This window comes from Muntiacus reevesi, chromosome 2 (genome assembly GCF_963930625.1).
Source record: "Muntiacus reevesi chromosome 2, mMunRee1.1, whole genome shotgun sequence".
Lineage (NCBI taxonomy): Eukaryota > Metazoa > Chordata > Mammalia > Artiodactyla > Cervidae > Muntiacus > Muntiacus reevesi.
The window spans coordinates 19957487-19970489 of record NC_089250.1 but is presented as its reverse complement, the minus strand read 5'-3'; the positions used below and the strand labels follow the sequence as shown (position 1 = coordinate 19970489).

Genomic DNA, 13003 nt, shown 5'->3' with positions numbered 1-13003 from the left:
TTGCATAATTGACATATCTTTATTCAGAAGATATGGGTAAGCGATAGCCCAAATTTTCTTTCTTACACTGGCAAAGTTCTCTAGAATAATACTGAATGGACATGTTGAAAGTGGGCATTTTTTATTCCTGATTTCAAGGGGAATTTTTTTTTATTCTTGTGATCAGTCAGCCTGCCTTTCTCTTTCTCTCTCTGTCTCTCAAAACAATGTATCAGGTTAAAGGATTTTTTCTTTTGTCATATTATTTTTTCATGAATTTCTTTTTAACTCCATAAAATTCCTCCAACCTCTGCCCAATGCCTTATTTCAAAACCACTTCCACAGTTTTAATTGTGTTGCAACGGCACCCTGCTTTCAGGTAGCATTGTCTGTATTACTTTTTAATTTGCTGCTCAGTAGGTTGCTTTATTGATTGCTTTAGAGTTTGCAATCTTGTTTTTAACTTATTGTAGTCTCTATTCATGTGATATTAAATTACTTTATGTATAAGAACCTTAAAACATACTATCATTTGTCTCTTTCCAGCTTTTGTGCTATTGTTTTTAAACATTTTACTACTGTACAACACGTTGTTATTAGTTTTGTTGTAAAATATTGCCCTTTAAAGAGATTTAATTAACAGGAAAATAGTGTTTATATTTACCCAAATAATTATCATTTATTGTATTCTTTATTTGTTGATTTCCTTTATTTCCATCTGATATCATTTTTCTTCTCTTTGAAGGATTCTTTGTCATTTTGTTGTGCAGGGTTGCTGCTCTTTGCTGGACAAAATATTTTGCCTTCAGTTTTGAAAGAGATTTTTACTGAATAAAGAATTCTAGGTTGACCTTTTCCCCGCTTTCCAGTGCTTTAAAGATGTTGTTCCTATGGCAGTTCTATTTCCAGTTTTTTAAGAAATCTCCACACTGTTTTCCATAGTGGCTGTACTAGTTTGCATTCCCACCAACAGTGTAAGAGGGTTCCCTTTTCTCCACACCCTCTCCAGCATTTATTGCTTGTAGACTTTTGGATAGCAGCCATCCTGACTGGCGTGTAATGGTACCTCATTGTGGTTTTGATTTGCATTTCTCTGATGATGAGTGATGTTGAGCATCTTTTCATGTGTTTGTTAGCCATCTGTATGTCTTCTTTGGAGAAATGTCTGTTTAGTTCTTTGGCCCATTTTTTGATTGGGTCGTTTATTTTTCTGGAATTGAGCTTCAGGAGTTGCTTGTATATTTTTGAGATTAATCCTTTGTCTGTTTCCTCATTTGTTATTATTTTCTCCCAATCTGAGGGCTGTCTTTTCACCTTACTTACAGTTTCCTTTGTTGTGCAAAAGCTTTTAATTTTCATTAGGTCCCATTTGTTTATTTTTGCTTTTATTTCCAATATTCTGGGAGGTGGGTCATAGAAGATCTTGCTGTGATTTATGTCGGAGAGTGTTTTGCCTATGTTCTCCTCTAGGAGTTTTATAGTTTCTGGTCTTACATTTAGATCTTTAATCCATTTTGAGTTTATTTTTGTGTATGGTGTTAGAAAGTGTTCTAGTTTCATTCTTTTACAAGTGGTTGACCAGTTTTCCCAGCACCACTTGTTAAAGAGATTGTCTTTTTTCCATTGTATATCCTTGCCTCCTTTGTCAAAGATGAGGTGTCCATATGTTCGTGGATTTATCTCTGGGCTTTCTATTCTATTCCATTGATCTATATTTCTGTCTTTGTGCCAGTACCATACTGTCTTGATGACTGTGGCTTTGTAGTAGAGTCTGAAGTCAGGCAGGTTGATTCCTCCAGTTCCATTCTTCTTTCTCAAGATTACTTTGGCTATTCGAGGTTTTTTGTATTTCCATACAAATTGTGAAATTATTTGTTCTAGTTCTGTGAAAAATACCGTTGGTAACTTGATAGGGATTGCATTGAATCTATAGATTGCTTTGGGTAGAATAGCCATTTTGATAATATTGATTCTTCCAATCCATGAGCACGGTATGTTTCTCCATCTGTTTGTGTCCTCTTTGATTTCTTTCATCAGTGTTTTATAGTTTTCTATGTATAGGTCTTTTGTTTCTTTAGGTAGATATACTCCTAAGTATTTTATTCTTTTTGTTGCAATGGTGAATGGTATTGTTTCCTTAATTCCTCTTTCTGTTTTTTCATTGTTAGTGTATAGGAATGCAAGGGATTTCTGTGTGTTAATTTTATATCCTGCAACTTTACTATATTCATTGATTAGCTCTAATAATTTTCTGGAAGAGTCTTTAGGGTTTTCTATGTAGAGGATCATGTCATCTGCAAACAATACCACTTCTAGGCATACACACTGAGGAATCCAGATCTGAAAGAGACACGTGCACCCCAATGTTCATTGCAGCACTGTTTATAATAGCCAGGACATGGAAGCAACCCAGATGCCCATCAGCAGATGAATGGATAAGGAAGCTGTGGTACATATACACCATGGAATATTACTCAGCCGTTAAAAAGAATTCATTTGAATCAGTTCTAATGAGATGGATGAAACTGGAGCCCATTATACAGAGTGAAGTAAGCCAGAAAGATAAAGAACATTACAGTATACTAACACATATATACGGAATTTAGATAGATGGTGGCGATAACCCTATATGCAAAACAGAAAAAGAGACACAGAAGTACAGAACAGACTTTTGAACTCTGGGGGAGAACGTGAGGGTGGGATGTTTTGAAAGAACAGCATGTATATTATCTATGGTGAAACGGACCACCAGCCCAGGTGGGATACATGAGTCAGGTGCTCGGGCCTGGTGCACTGGGAGGACCTTGAGGAGTCGGGAGGGGAGGGAGGTGGGAGGGGGGATCGGGATGGGGAATACGTGTAACTATATGGCTGATTCATGTCAATGTATGACAAAACCCACTGAAATGTTGTGAAGTGATTGGCCTCCAACTAATAAAATAATATTTAAAAAAAAAAAAAAAAAAAAAAAAAAGATGTTGTTCCTTTCTCTTTAGGCTTGCATTATTTGTTACAAGAAGTCTGTGTTCTCCTTATTGTGTCTGCTTTTCTCCTCTGTCCACTTTTAAGATTTTCTTCTTATTACTGCTTTAAAGTAATTTGATTATATGTGTCTTGGGGAGTGGTTTTCCTTATACTGTTGTAGATTTGCAGATATATAGTTTTCATAAAATTTGAAAAAAATTGGCCATTATTTCTTCAAATATTCTTTTCCCACCTGTTTTCTCCATCATGAACTCCAGTTGTAAGCATATTAATCCATTTGAATTTATCTCATAGCTCACTGATGATATGTTCATTATTTTTTAGTTCTTTTATCCCTTTCATTATTTTAGTGTGTTTTGATTGCCCATATATTAGATTTTTCTAAATAGGAAATACATACCAAAACTCTGATTTAAGCTGGAAAACTATTTGGCAATATTAACAATTTTCATTAAAAATGTATTATTATACTAACTTTCTGTGTTTTATGGAAATTATCACACTTGGTGTTTAACTTGTGAGAACTTTGCTATGGTGAATTTCGTATCTGTTGGAAGTTGTGGTCTGAAATAGGAAATAACCTCTCAGTATCATAATAGGTCTCTATTATTAAGTTTGTCTAAAATTTTTAGTAATCTAATTTTCAAATTTTTTATACTTTCTTGTATAAAATAACCTGGTACTACATAGTAGTTCAAAAATAGTTTAAAACATGTCAGTTCTGCTATAATATTTGTTTTGAAATGCAAAACATGTTTGGTTTTCAACATGACCGAACAGTTTGAGCATAATGTGAATTTTACAATTGCTTACACACAAATTCATCAGCAAATAGTACTAGGTGAAAGTAGAAAATAGCTTCTGCAAGCTTCCTTAGTTTACCAGGTATAGAGTGTACCGCACCAATCCAGGCATTAGAAATTTTTGTTCAATTTCAGATAAGCTTCCTTCCAATACTGCTTAATATCTCTTAACTTGAAATATGTTTGATGCTCATTTCCACAAAGAAACTTGATTTCTTTTTCAAGATAAAGAGCTATGTTTCTCACAGTATCTTATTTCTTAATCATTTAACTATGTAAAACTGAATGAAGCAGTTCTAATGAGATGGATGAAACTGGAGCCCATTATACAGAGTGAAGTAAGTCAGAAAGATAAAGAACATTACAGTATACTAACACATATATACGGAATTTAGATAGATGGTGGCGATAACCCTATATGCAAAACAGAAAAAGAGACACAGAAATACAGAACAGACTTTTGAACTCTGGGGGAGAACGTGAGGGTGGGATGTTTTGAAAGAACAGCATGTATATTGTCTATGGTGAAACGGACCACCAGCCCAGGTGGGATACATGAGTCAGGTGCTCGGGCCTGGTGCACTGGGAGGACCCTGGGGAGTCGGGTGGGGAGGGAGGTGGGAGGGGGGATCGGAATGGGGAATACATGTAACTATATGGCTGATTCATGTCAATGTATGACAAAACCCACTGAAATGTTGTAAAGTGATTGGCCTCCAACTAATAAAATAATATTAAAAAAAAAAAAAAAAAAAAAAAAAAAAAAAAACTGAAGTAATGTTCCTAATAGGTTTTGATTTTTGACATGTATCATTGACAGTGTTTTTGCATAACCTAGACTCTTCCCCCCCATATATCCTGCAGTTTTTATCATATGATTTTTCACAGGGAGGTGATTTTCAAGATGGCATATACAATGTTATAGAAGAACTGACTGTAATTTGTCAGAGGAATTTGTTTGATATGTATTAGCTTATTTGGTGAATTATATTCTATATAGCACTATAACAAGCATTCTGGCTATATCATTAATTTTGTTTTGCTTTTATTTGATAATTTCCCTTGAAACACAGTGTAGTGATTCTCAGAGTAAAATGGAAATCTGAATAATGTATATTATCATGTATTTATTTATGATTTATTCTCTTCCTAACTTTATTTCTGGCATATATAAAACTACACAGAAAACAAAGGCTACAAGTGAGCGAACAAAGAAAATTATGAAAACAGAGAAGAAAAAGGACAAAGGAAAATCTGAAGATTCAGAAGTGTAAGAAAAAAAGATACTTGTTAATATTTTTTACTTATAAATTTATATTTTCATTTTATACAATTTCAAGTCATATAAACATAATTTATTAACAGGTTTCTAAAAACATGTATAGTTTTATAAGCAGACCAGGATATGGGTGAGAGAAAGCTGAGAAGGGAAGAACAAAGAACTAAAAATGGGTTAGAGAGAATTACAAGATATTCAGATATAGGTAGACAAAATTAAACCCAAATAATTTTAGAGATGAACGAATTTACATTATTTCACTGATGTGTTAGCTCATGATTTGTGATTTGTATGTTAACCCCTCTCCCCAGTATGGGCTGTTCCTATTTACTGCACTTCTTACTTGTCTTATTTTATGAAGAAAAGTATCTGATTTTAATGTAGGTTATTTTAAAGTGGCCTTATTAAGAGAATATTTTCCTTATTAATATAAAATAATTTATGCCACTGGAATTTTCTTGATCAAACCCTAACATAAATATATAGTTTAAAAAGGAACTATCAATTCAATCTTTATAGAGTTCCACAAAGTCTAAAAAGAAACTTACCAGACTAATGGCCTTTTCTTAAGAGAGGAAAAGAAAATCAGAGAAGAAATAATGACCAGTGTACTTTGAAAATCCTTTTCCCATCTCAGCTTAGCATATTTTAATCATACCAATGAGATGTTAGATTGACAAATGTTATTCAGCAATTTAATATTTAAGCTTTATGAATTTTATGACTTTTAAAAGTATGAATTTCTTTTCTTAAATTGAAGTATAGCTGATAAAAATATGCATTCCTTATGAAATTTTATTTCTTTTTTATGAAGTATCAATTCAGTTCAGTTGCTCAGTCATGTCTGACTCTTTGCGACCCCATGAACCGCAGCACGCCAGGCCTCCCTGTCCATCACCAACTCCCGGAGTTCACCCAAACCCTTGTCCATCGAGTCAATGATGCCATCCAACCAATCTCATCCTCTGTCGTCCCTTTCTCCTCCTGCCCTCAGTCTTTCCCAGCATCAGGGTCTTTTCCAGTGAGTTGGCTCTTCACATCAGGTGGCCAAGGTATTGGAGTTTCAGCTTCAACATCAGTCCTTCCAATGAACAACCAGGACTGATCTCCTTTAGGATGGACTGGCTGGATCTCCTTGCAGTCCAAAGGACTCTCAAGAGTCTTCTCCAACACCACAGTTCAAAAGCATCAATTCTTCTGCACTCAGCTTTCTTTATAGTCCACCTCTCAAATCCATACATGACCACTAGAAAAACCATAGCCTTGACTAGACGGACCTTTGTTGACAAAGTAATGTCTCTGCTTTTTAATATGCTGTCTAGGTTGGTCATAACTTTCCTTCCAAGGAGTAAGCGTCTTGATTTCATGGCTGCAATCACCATCTCCAGTGATTTTGGAGCCTGGAAAAATAAAGTCAGCCACTGTTTCCACTGTTTCCCCATCTGTCTGCCATGAAGTGATGGGACCAGATGCCATGATCTTAGTTTTCTGAATGTTGAACTGTAAGCTAACTTTTTACTTTCCTCTTTTACTTTCATCAAGAGGCTCTTTAGTTCCTCTTCACTTTTTGCCATAAGGGTGGTGTCATCTGCTTATCTGAGGTTATTGGTATTTCTCCCGGCAATCTTGATTCCAGCTTGTGCTTCCTCCAGCCCAGTGTTTCTCATATGTACTCTGCATATAAGTTAAACAAGCAGAGTGACAATATACAGCCTTGGCGTACTCCTTTTCCTATTTGGAACCAGTCTGTTGTTCCATGTCCAGTTCTAACTGTTGCTTCCTGACCTGCATACAGGTTTCTCAAGAGGCAGGTCAGCAGGTCTGGTACTCCCATCTCTTGAAGAATTTTCCACAGTTTATTGTGATCCACACAGTCAAAGGCTTTGGCATAGCCAATAAAGCAGAAATAGATGTTTTTCTGGAACTCCCTTGCTTTTTCAATGATCCATCGGATGTTGGCAATTTGATCTCTGGTCCCTCTGTCTTTTCTAAAACCAGTTTGAACATCTGGAAGTTCATGGTTCACATATTGCTGAAGCCTGGCTTGGAGAATTTTGAGCATTACTTTACTGGTGTGTGAGATGAGTGCAATTGTGTGGTAGTATGAGCATTCTTTGGGATTGCCTTTCTTTGGGACAGGAATGAAAATTGACCTTTTCCAGTCATGTGGCCACTGCTGAGTTTTCTATATTTGCTGGCATATTGAGTGCAGCACTTTCACAGCGTCATCTTGCAGGATTTGAAATAGCTCAACCTGTATTCCATCACCTCCACTAGCTTTGTTTGTAGCGATGCTTCCTAAGGCCTACTTGACTTCATATGCCAGGAAGTCTGGCTCTAGATGAGTGATCACACCATCATGATTATCTAGGTTGTGAAGATCTTTTTTGTACAGTTTTTCTGTATATTCTTGCCACCTATTCTTAATATCTTCTGCTTCTGTTAGGTCCTTATCATTTCTGTCCTTTATTGAGCACATCTTTGCATGAAATGTTCCCTTGGTATCTCTAATTTTCTTGAAGAGATCTCTAGTCTTTCCCATTCTGTTGTTTTCCTCTATTTCTTTGTGTTGATCGCTGAGGAAGGCTTTCTTATCTCTCCTTGCTATTCTTTGGAACTGTGCATTCAAATGTTTATATCTTTCCTTTTCTCCTTTGCTTTTCGCTTTCTGTCTTTGTCAGCTATTTGTAAGGCTTCCTCAGACAGCCATTTGGCTTTTTTGCATTTCTTTTTCGTGGGGATGGTCTTGATTCCTGTCTCCTGTACAATGTCATGAGCCTCCATCCATAGTTCATCAGGCACTCTGTCTATCAGATCTAGTTCCTTAAATCTATTTCTCACTTCCGCTGTATAGTCATAAGGGATTTGATTTAGGTCATACCTGAATGGTCTAGTGGTTTTCTCCACTTTCTTCAATTTAAGTCTGAATTTGACAATAAGGAGTTCATGATCTGAGCCACAGTCAGCTCCCAGTCTTGTTTTTGCTGACTGTATAGAGCTTCTCCATCTTTGGCTGCAAAGAATATAATCAGTCTGGTTTTGGTGTCAACCATCTGGTGATGTCCATGTGTAGAGCCTTCTTTTGTGTTGTTAGAAGAGGGTGTTTGCTATGACCTGTGTGTTCTCTTGGCAGAACTCTGTTAGCCTTTGCCCTGCTTCATTCTGTACTCCAAGGCCAAATTTGCCTGTTATTCCAGGTGTTTCTTGACTTCCTACTTTTGCATTCCAGTCCCCTATAATGAAAAGGACATCTTTTTTGGGTGTTAGTTCTAGAAGTATAGTTGATACATTAGTTACAGGTATACAGTGTAGTTGGAGAAGGAAATAGCAACCCACTCCAGTACTCTTGCCTGGAGAATTCTTTGGACAGAGGAGCCTGGTGGGCTTCAGTCCATGGGATTACAAGAGTCGGTCACGACTTAGCTACTAAACTACCACCACCACCATACAGCATAGTAATTTGATATTTTAATGTGTTTCAAAATAATCACACCTGTCTGTCAGACAGTTATTATGATATTAATGACTATATTCCCTATTCTGTACCTTATATCTCCATGACTTTTACTGATTTTATAACTAGAAGTCTGTACGTTTTAATTTTCCTTACCTATTTTAATTATCCCTCTGTCTTCCTCCCTTCTGGTAACGACCAGTTTGTTCTCTGTATCTATGAATTTGCTTGTTTTGCTGTGTTTGTTCATTTGTTTTGTTTTTCAGATTCCATGTATAAGTGAAATCATACAGTATTTTTCTTTACCTGAGTTATTTCATTTAGCTTAATACCCTCTAGGTCCATCCATTTTGTCACAGGTAGCACGATTTCATTCTTTTTTATGGATGAGTTATTTTCTGTCATATATATGTGTGTGTGTGTGTATGTATGTATGTATGTATGTATGGATACACACACATATATATATGGGGCTTCCCTGGTGGGTCAGATGGGAAAGAATCTGCCTGCAGTGTGGGAGACCTGGGTTCAGTCCCTGGATTGGGAAGATCCCCTGGACAGCCCACTGCAGTATTCTTATTTAGAGAATCCCCATTGACAGAGGAGCCTGGCAGGCTACAATCTAAGGGGTCACAAAGAGTTGGACATGACTGAGTCACTAAGCACATATACATATGTGTGTGTGTGTGTATTTGTGTGTATATGTCACACATACATACACTACATCTTTATCCATTCATCTGTTGATGGGTACTTGAGTACTTGCTTTCATTACTTGGCAATTGTAATTAATGCTACAATAAACGTGGGACATTTTGTGGAGAGTATTTTTGTTTTCTTTGGAAAAATACTTGAAGTAGACTTGCTGGATCATGTGGTAGTAGTGGTGTTAATTTTTTGAAAAACTCTTATACTGGTTTTCATAGTGACTTCATCAATTTACTTTCCCCACATCAAAGCACCATGGGTTCCCTTTTCTTTACATTTTTGCCAGTAATAGCCATTCTGACGGGTGTAAGGATATATCATTGAGATTTTAATTTGCGTTTCCCTGATGATTAGTAATGTTGAGCATCTTTTGTCAGCTGTCTAGATACCTTGTTTAGAAAAACGTCTATTCAGATTCTCTGTCATTTTAAAATCAGGTTTGGGGGTTTTTTTATATTAAGTTGTGGGAGTTTTTTGTATTTGAATATTGACCCTTATCAGATATATTTGGAAATTCTTCTTCTATATAGTAGCCTGACTTTTCATTCTATTGATAGTTTCCATTGCTGTGCAAAGCTTTTTAATTCGATGTAGTTCCATTTGTTTACTTTTTCTTGTTTCTCTTGCCTGGGGAGACATATGCCAAAAATATGGCTAACATCAGTGTTAAAGAGTGTACCACTCGCGTTTTCTTCTAGGAGTTTTACGGTTTCAGGTCTTATATTTAAGTCTTTGAGTTTATTTTTGTATGTGGTGTGAGAATGTAGTCCAGTATAATTCTTTTACATGTAACTGTTTAGTTTTTCCAGCAATGTTTACTGAAAAGGATGCTTTTTTCCCATTGTACATTTTTGCCTTCATTGTCTTAGATTCATTGACCACATACATATGGATTTATTTTTGGGGTTTCTATTCTGTTTCACTGAATTGTGTGTCTGTTTTTGTGCTCTGATTTCAAACTATATTACCAAATCTTGGAATCTGGGTACATGATAACCACCAGTTCTGTTCTTTTTTCTCAAGATTGTTTTGGCTATTTGTGATCTTTTGTGTTACTATAGAAATTTTAGGATTATTTGTTCTAGTTCTGTGAAAAATGTCTGCAGTATTTTTACATGGATAGATTTCTCTGAATAGTATGGTCATTTTAACAGTGTTAATTCTTCTGATTCGTGGACATGAACTATTTTTCCACTTGCTTATGTTATTTTTAATTCTTTTATCATTTTCTTATGGGTATCAAGGTACAGGTCTTGTACCTCCTTGAGATTTGTTCCTAAGTACTTTATTCTTTTTTGATGCAATTGTGACTGGGATTGTTTTCTTAATTTCTCTCTTTTTTTAACTTTCTATTTTGCATTAGGGTATAATTAACAATTAACAATGTGGTTGTAGTTTCAAATGAACAGTGAAGGGAATCGCCTTGATTTCTCTAATAGTCTGTTGTTAGTGTATGAGACACATCAGATTTCTGTATGTTTATTTTGTATCCTTTAACATTACTGAGTTCACTTTAATAGTTTTTTTGATAGCATATTTAGGATTTTCTAAATAAAATATCATGTCATGTGGAAACAGTGACAGTTTTTTCTTCTTTTCCAATTTGGATTCCTTTTATGCTTTGTCTTGTCTGATTGCTGTGGCTAGAAAATACTGAATAAAAGTGGTGGGCATCCTTGTCTTGTTCTTGATGTTAGAGGAAATGTTTTCATTTTTTTCTCATAGAGTATGTTGTTAGCTTTGGGTTTGTCATATAGGACCTTTATTATGTTGAGGTATATTCCCTCTGTATCTACTTTGTTTAGAGTTCTTCTCATAAATGGATTTTGAACTTAGTCAAAAGTTTTTCTTCATCTATTGAGATGATAGTATAATATTTATTCTTTGTTGTTAATGTACTTTATCATGTTGATTGACTTTTGGATGTCAGATTATCCTTGCAACAATGGTTAGGATTCCACTTGATCATGGTGTATGATCCTTTAAAAAAAAAAAATTATCTGTGGCTGCACTGGGTCTTCATTTCTGCCTGCAGGCTTTCTCTGGTTGCAGTGAGCAGTGTCTGCTCTCTAGTTGTGGTGCACAGGCTTCTCATTGCAGTGGCTTCTCTTGTGGCACACAGACTCTAAAGCATGGGTTCAGTAGTTGTGGTGCAAGGACTTAGTAACTGCACAGCATATGGGATCTACCCGGAGTAGGGATCAGATTCATGTCACCAGCACTGGCAGGCAGACTGTCAACTACTGGGCCACCAGGGAAGTCCTGTAATCCTTTTAGTGTATTGTTGAATTTGGTTTGCTAATGTTTTGTTGAAGACTTTTGTATCTATATTCATCAGTGATGTTGATCTGTAACTTTCCTTTTTTGTAGCATCTTTGTCTAGTTTTAATATCAGGGTTTTGCTGGCCTCATATAATGAGTTCAGAGTGTTCCTTTCTCTTTAAATTTTTGAATAGTTTGTGAAGGCTAAGTGTTAATTATTTCTTAAATGTTTGGTAAAACTAACCTATGAAGTGCTTTGATTGTGGACTTTCGTTCATTGGGAGTTTTTTGATTACTGATTCAATTTCATTTCTGGTAATCATGCTGTTTGTATTTTCTATTTCTTCCTGATTTAGTCTTGGGAAATTGTCTGTTTCTAGGAATTTGTCCATTTTTTCCTAAGTTGTCCATTTTATTGTGTATAATTGTGCTAATCTCTTATAACTTCTCTTTCATTTTCTATTTGGGCCCCCTCTTTCTTTTTTCTTTTAGTTTGGGTAAAGTTTTATCAATTTTGTTTAACTTTTCAAAACCAACTGTTAGTTTTATAGAGTTTCAAAAAAATTTTTTAAATCTTTATTTCATTTATTTCTGCTCCAACTTCTTTTTCTTTCCTTCTACTAATTTTTGGACTTTGTTCTTTTTCTAGTTCCTTTAGATGTAAGATGAGATTGTTTATTTGAGATTTTTTGTTTCCTGAGGTAGGGTGCTAGACCATGCCTTGTGTAGTGGCTGCTGGCCTTCTGGTGGACAGGGCTGGGTACCCAGGCTGGGGTTCAGGGATGTCTTGGATTAGTGTCAGTTGGCTGGTGAGTGGATAAGCCAATTAGACTATTAGACTAACTACTAATAGTCTAGAGGGAAGACTCCAAAATGGTTCTGCCAGCACTTTGTCCTCATGGTGGAATGAGCTCACAAAAATGGCTGCCACCACCTCTGTGTCCTCAGAGGAAGTCTCAGCTGCCTCCTGCTTCTCTAGGAGGCTCTCCAAGATCAGCAACTGGGTCCAACCCTGGCTTCTTTTAATTTTTTAAAAAATATTTATTTATTTAATTTTTGACTGCATTGGATCTTAGTTGCAACTTGCGGGATCTTTGTTGTAGTGCTTGGCTCTGTAGTTGTGGCATGCAGGCTTAGTTGCCCCATGGCATATGGGGTCTTAGTTCTCTGACCAGGGATTGAACATGTGTCCCCTGCATTGGAAGGCAGGTTCTTAACCACTGAACCACCAAGGAAGCCCCATGGCTTCTTTTAAATTACTGCCCCTGTACTGGGAACTAAGAGCATGTGAGATTTGCATGCTCCTTGTAAGAGTAGGCTCTGTATTTCCTACATAGATTCAGCCCTCTTGCTCTCCAATATGCAAGCCCTATTGTCCTTCACAACCAGATATTCTTGGGATTTGTCTTCTCAGTATAGCACCCATGGGGTAGGGAGCCTGATGTGGAACTCAGACCCCTCATTCCTTGGGGGAGAACCACTGCAATTGTGATTATGCTGCCATTTGTGGGTCATCTACTCAGGAGTGTCATT

The 13003-nt window shown here is 36.3% G+C and overlaps 1 protein-coding gene across 1 annotated transcript in view; it reads left to right on the top strand.

Moving 5' to 3' along the window:
• The window catches only part of CCDC7 (coiled-coil domain containing 7), an 84504-nt gene that overhangs the window by 22233 nt on the left and 49268 nt on the right, over positions 1-13003 (top strand). The window contains exon 12 of the mRNA XM_065919143.1: positions 4952-5037. Coding sequence (XP_065775215.1) covers positions 4952-5037 — 86 coding nt within the window. The remainder of the gene's footprint in view (positions 1-4951; positions 5038-13003) is intronic.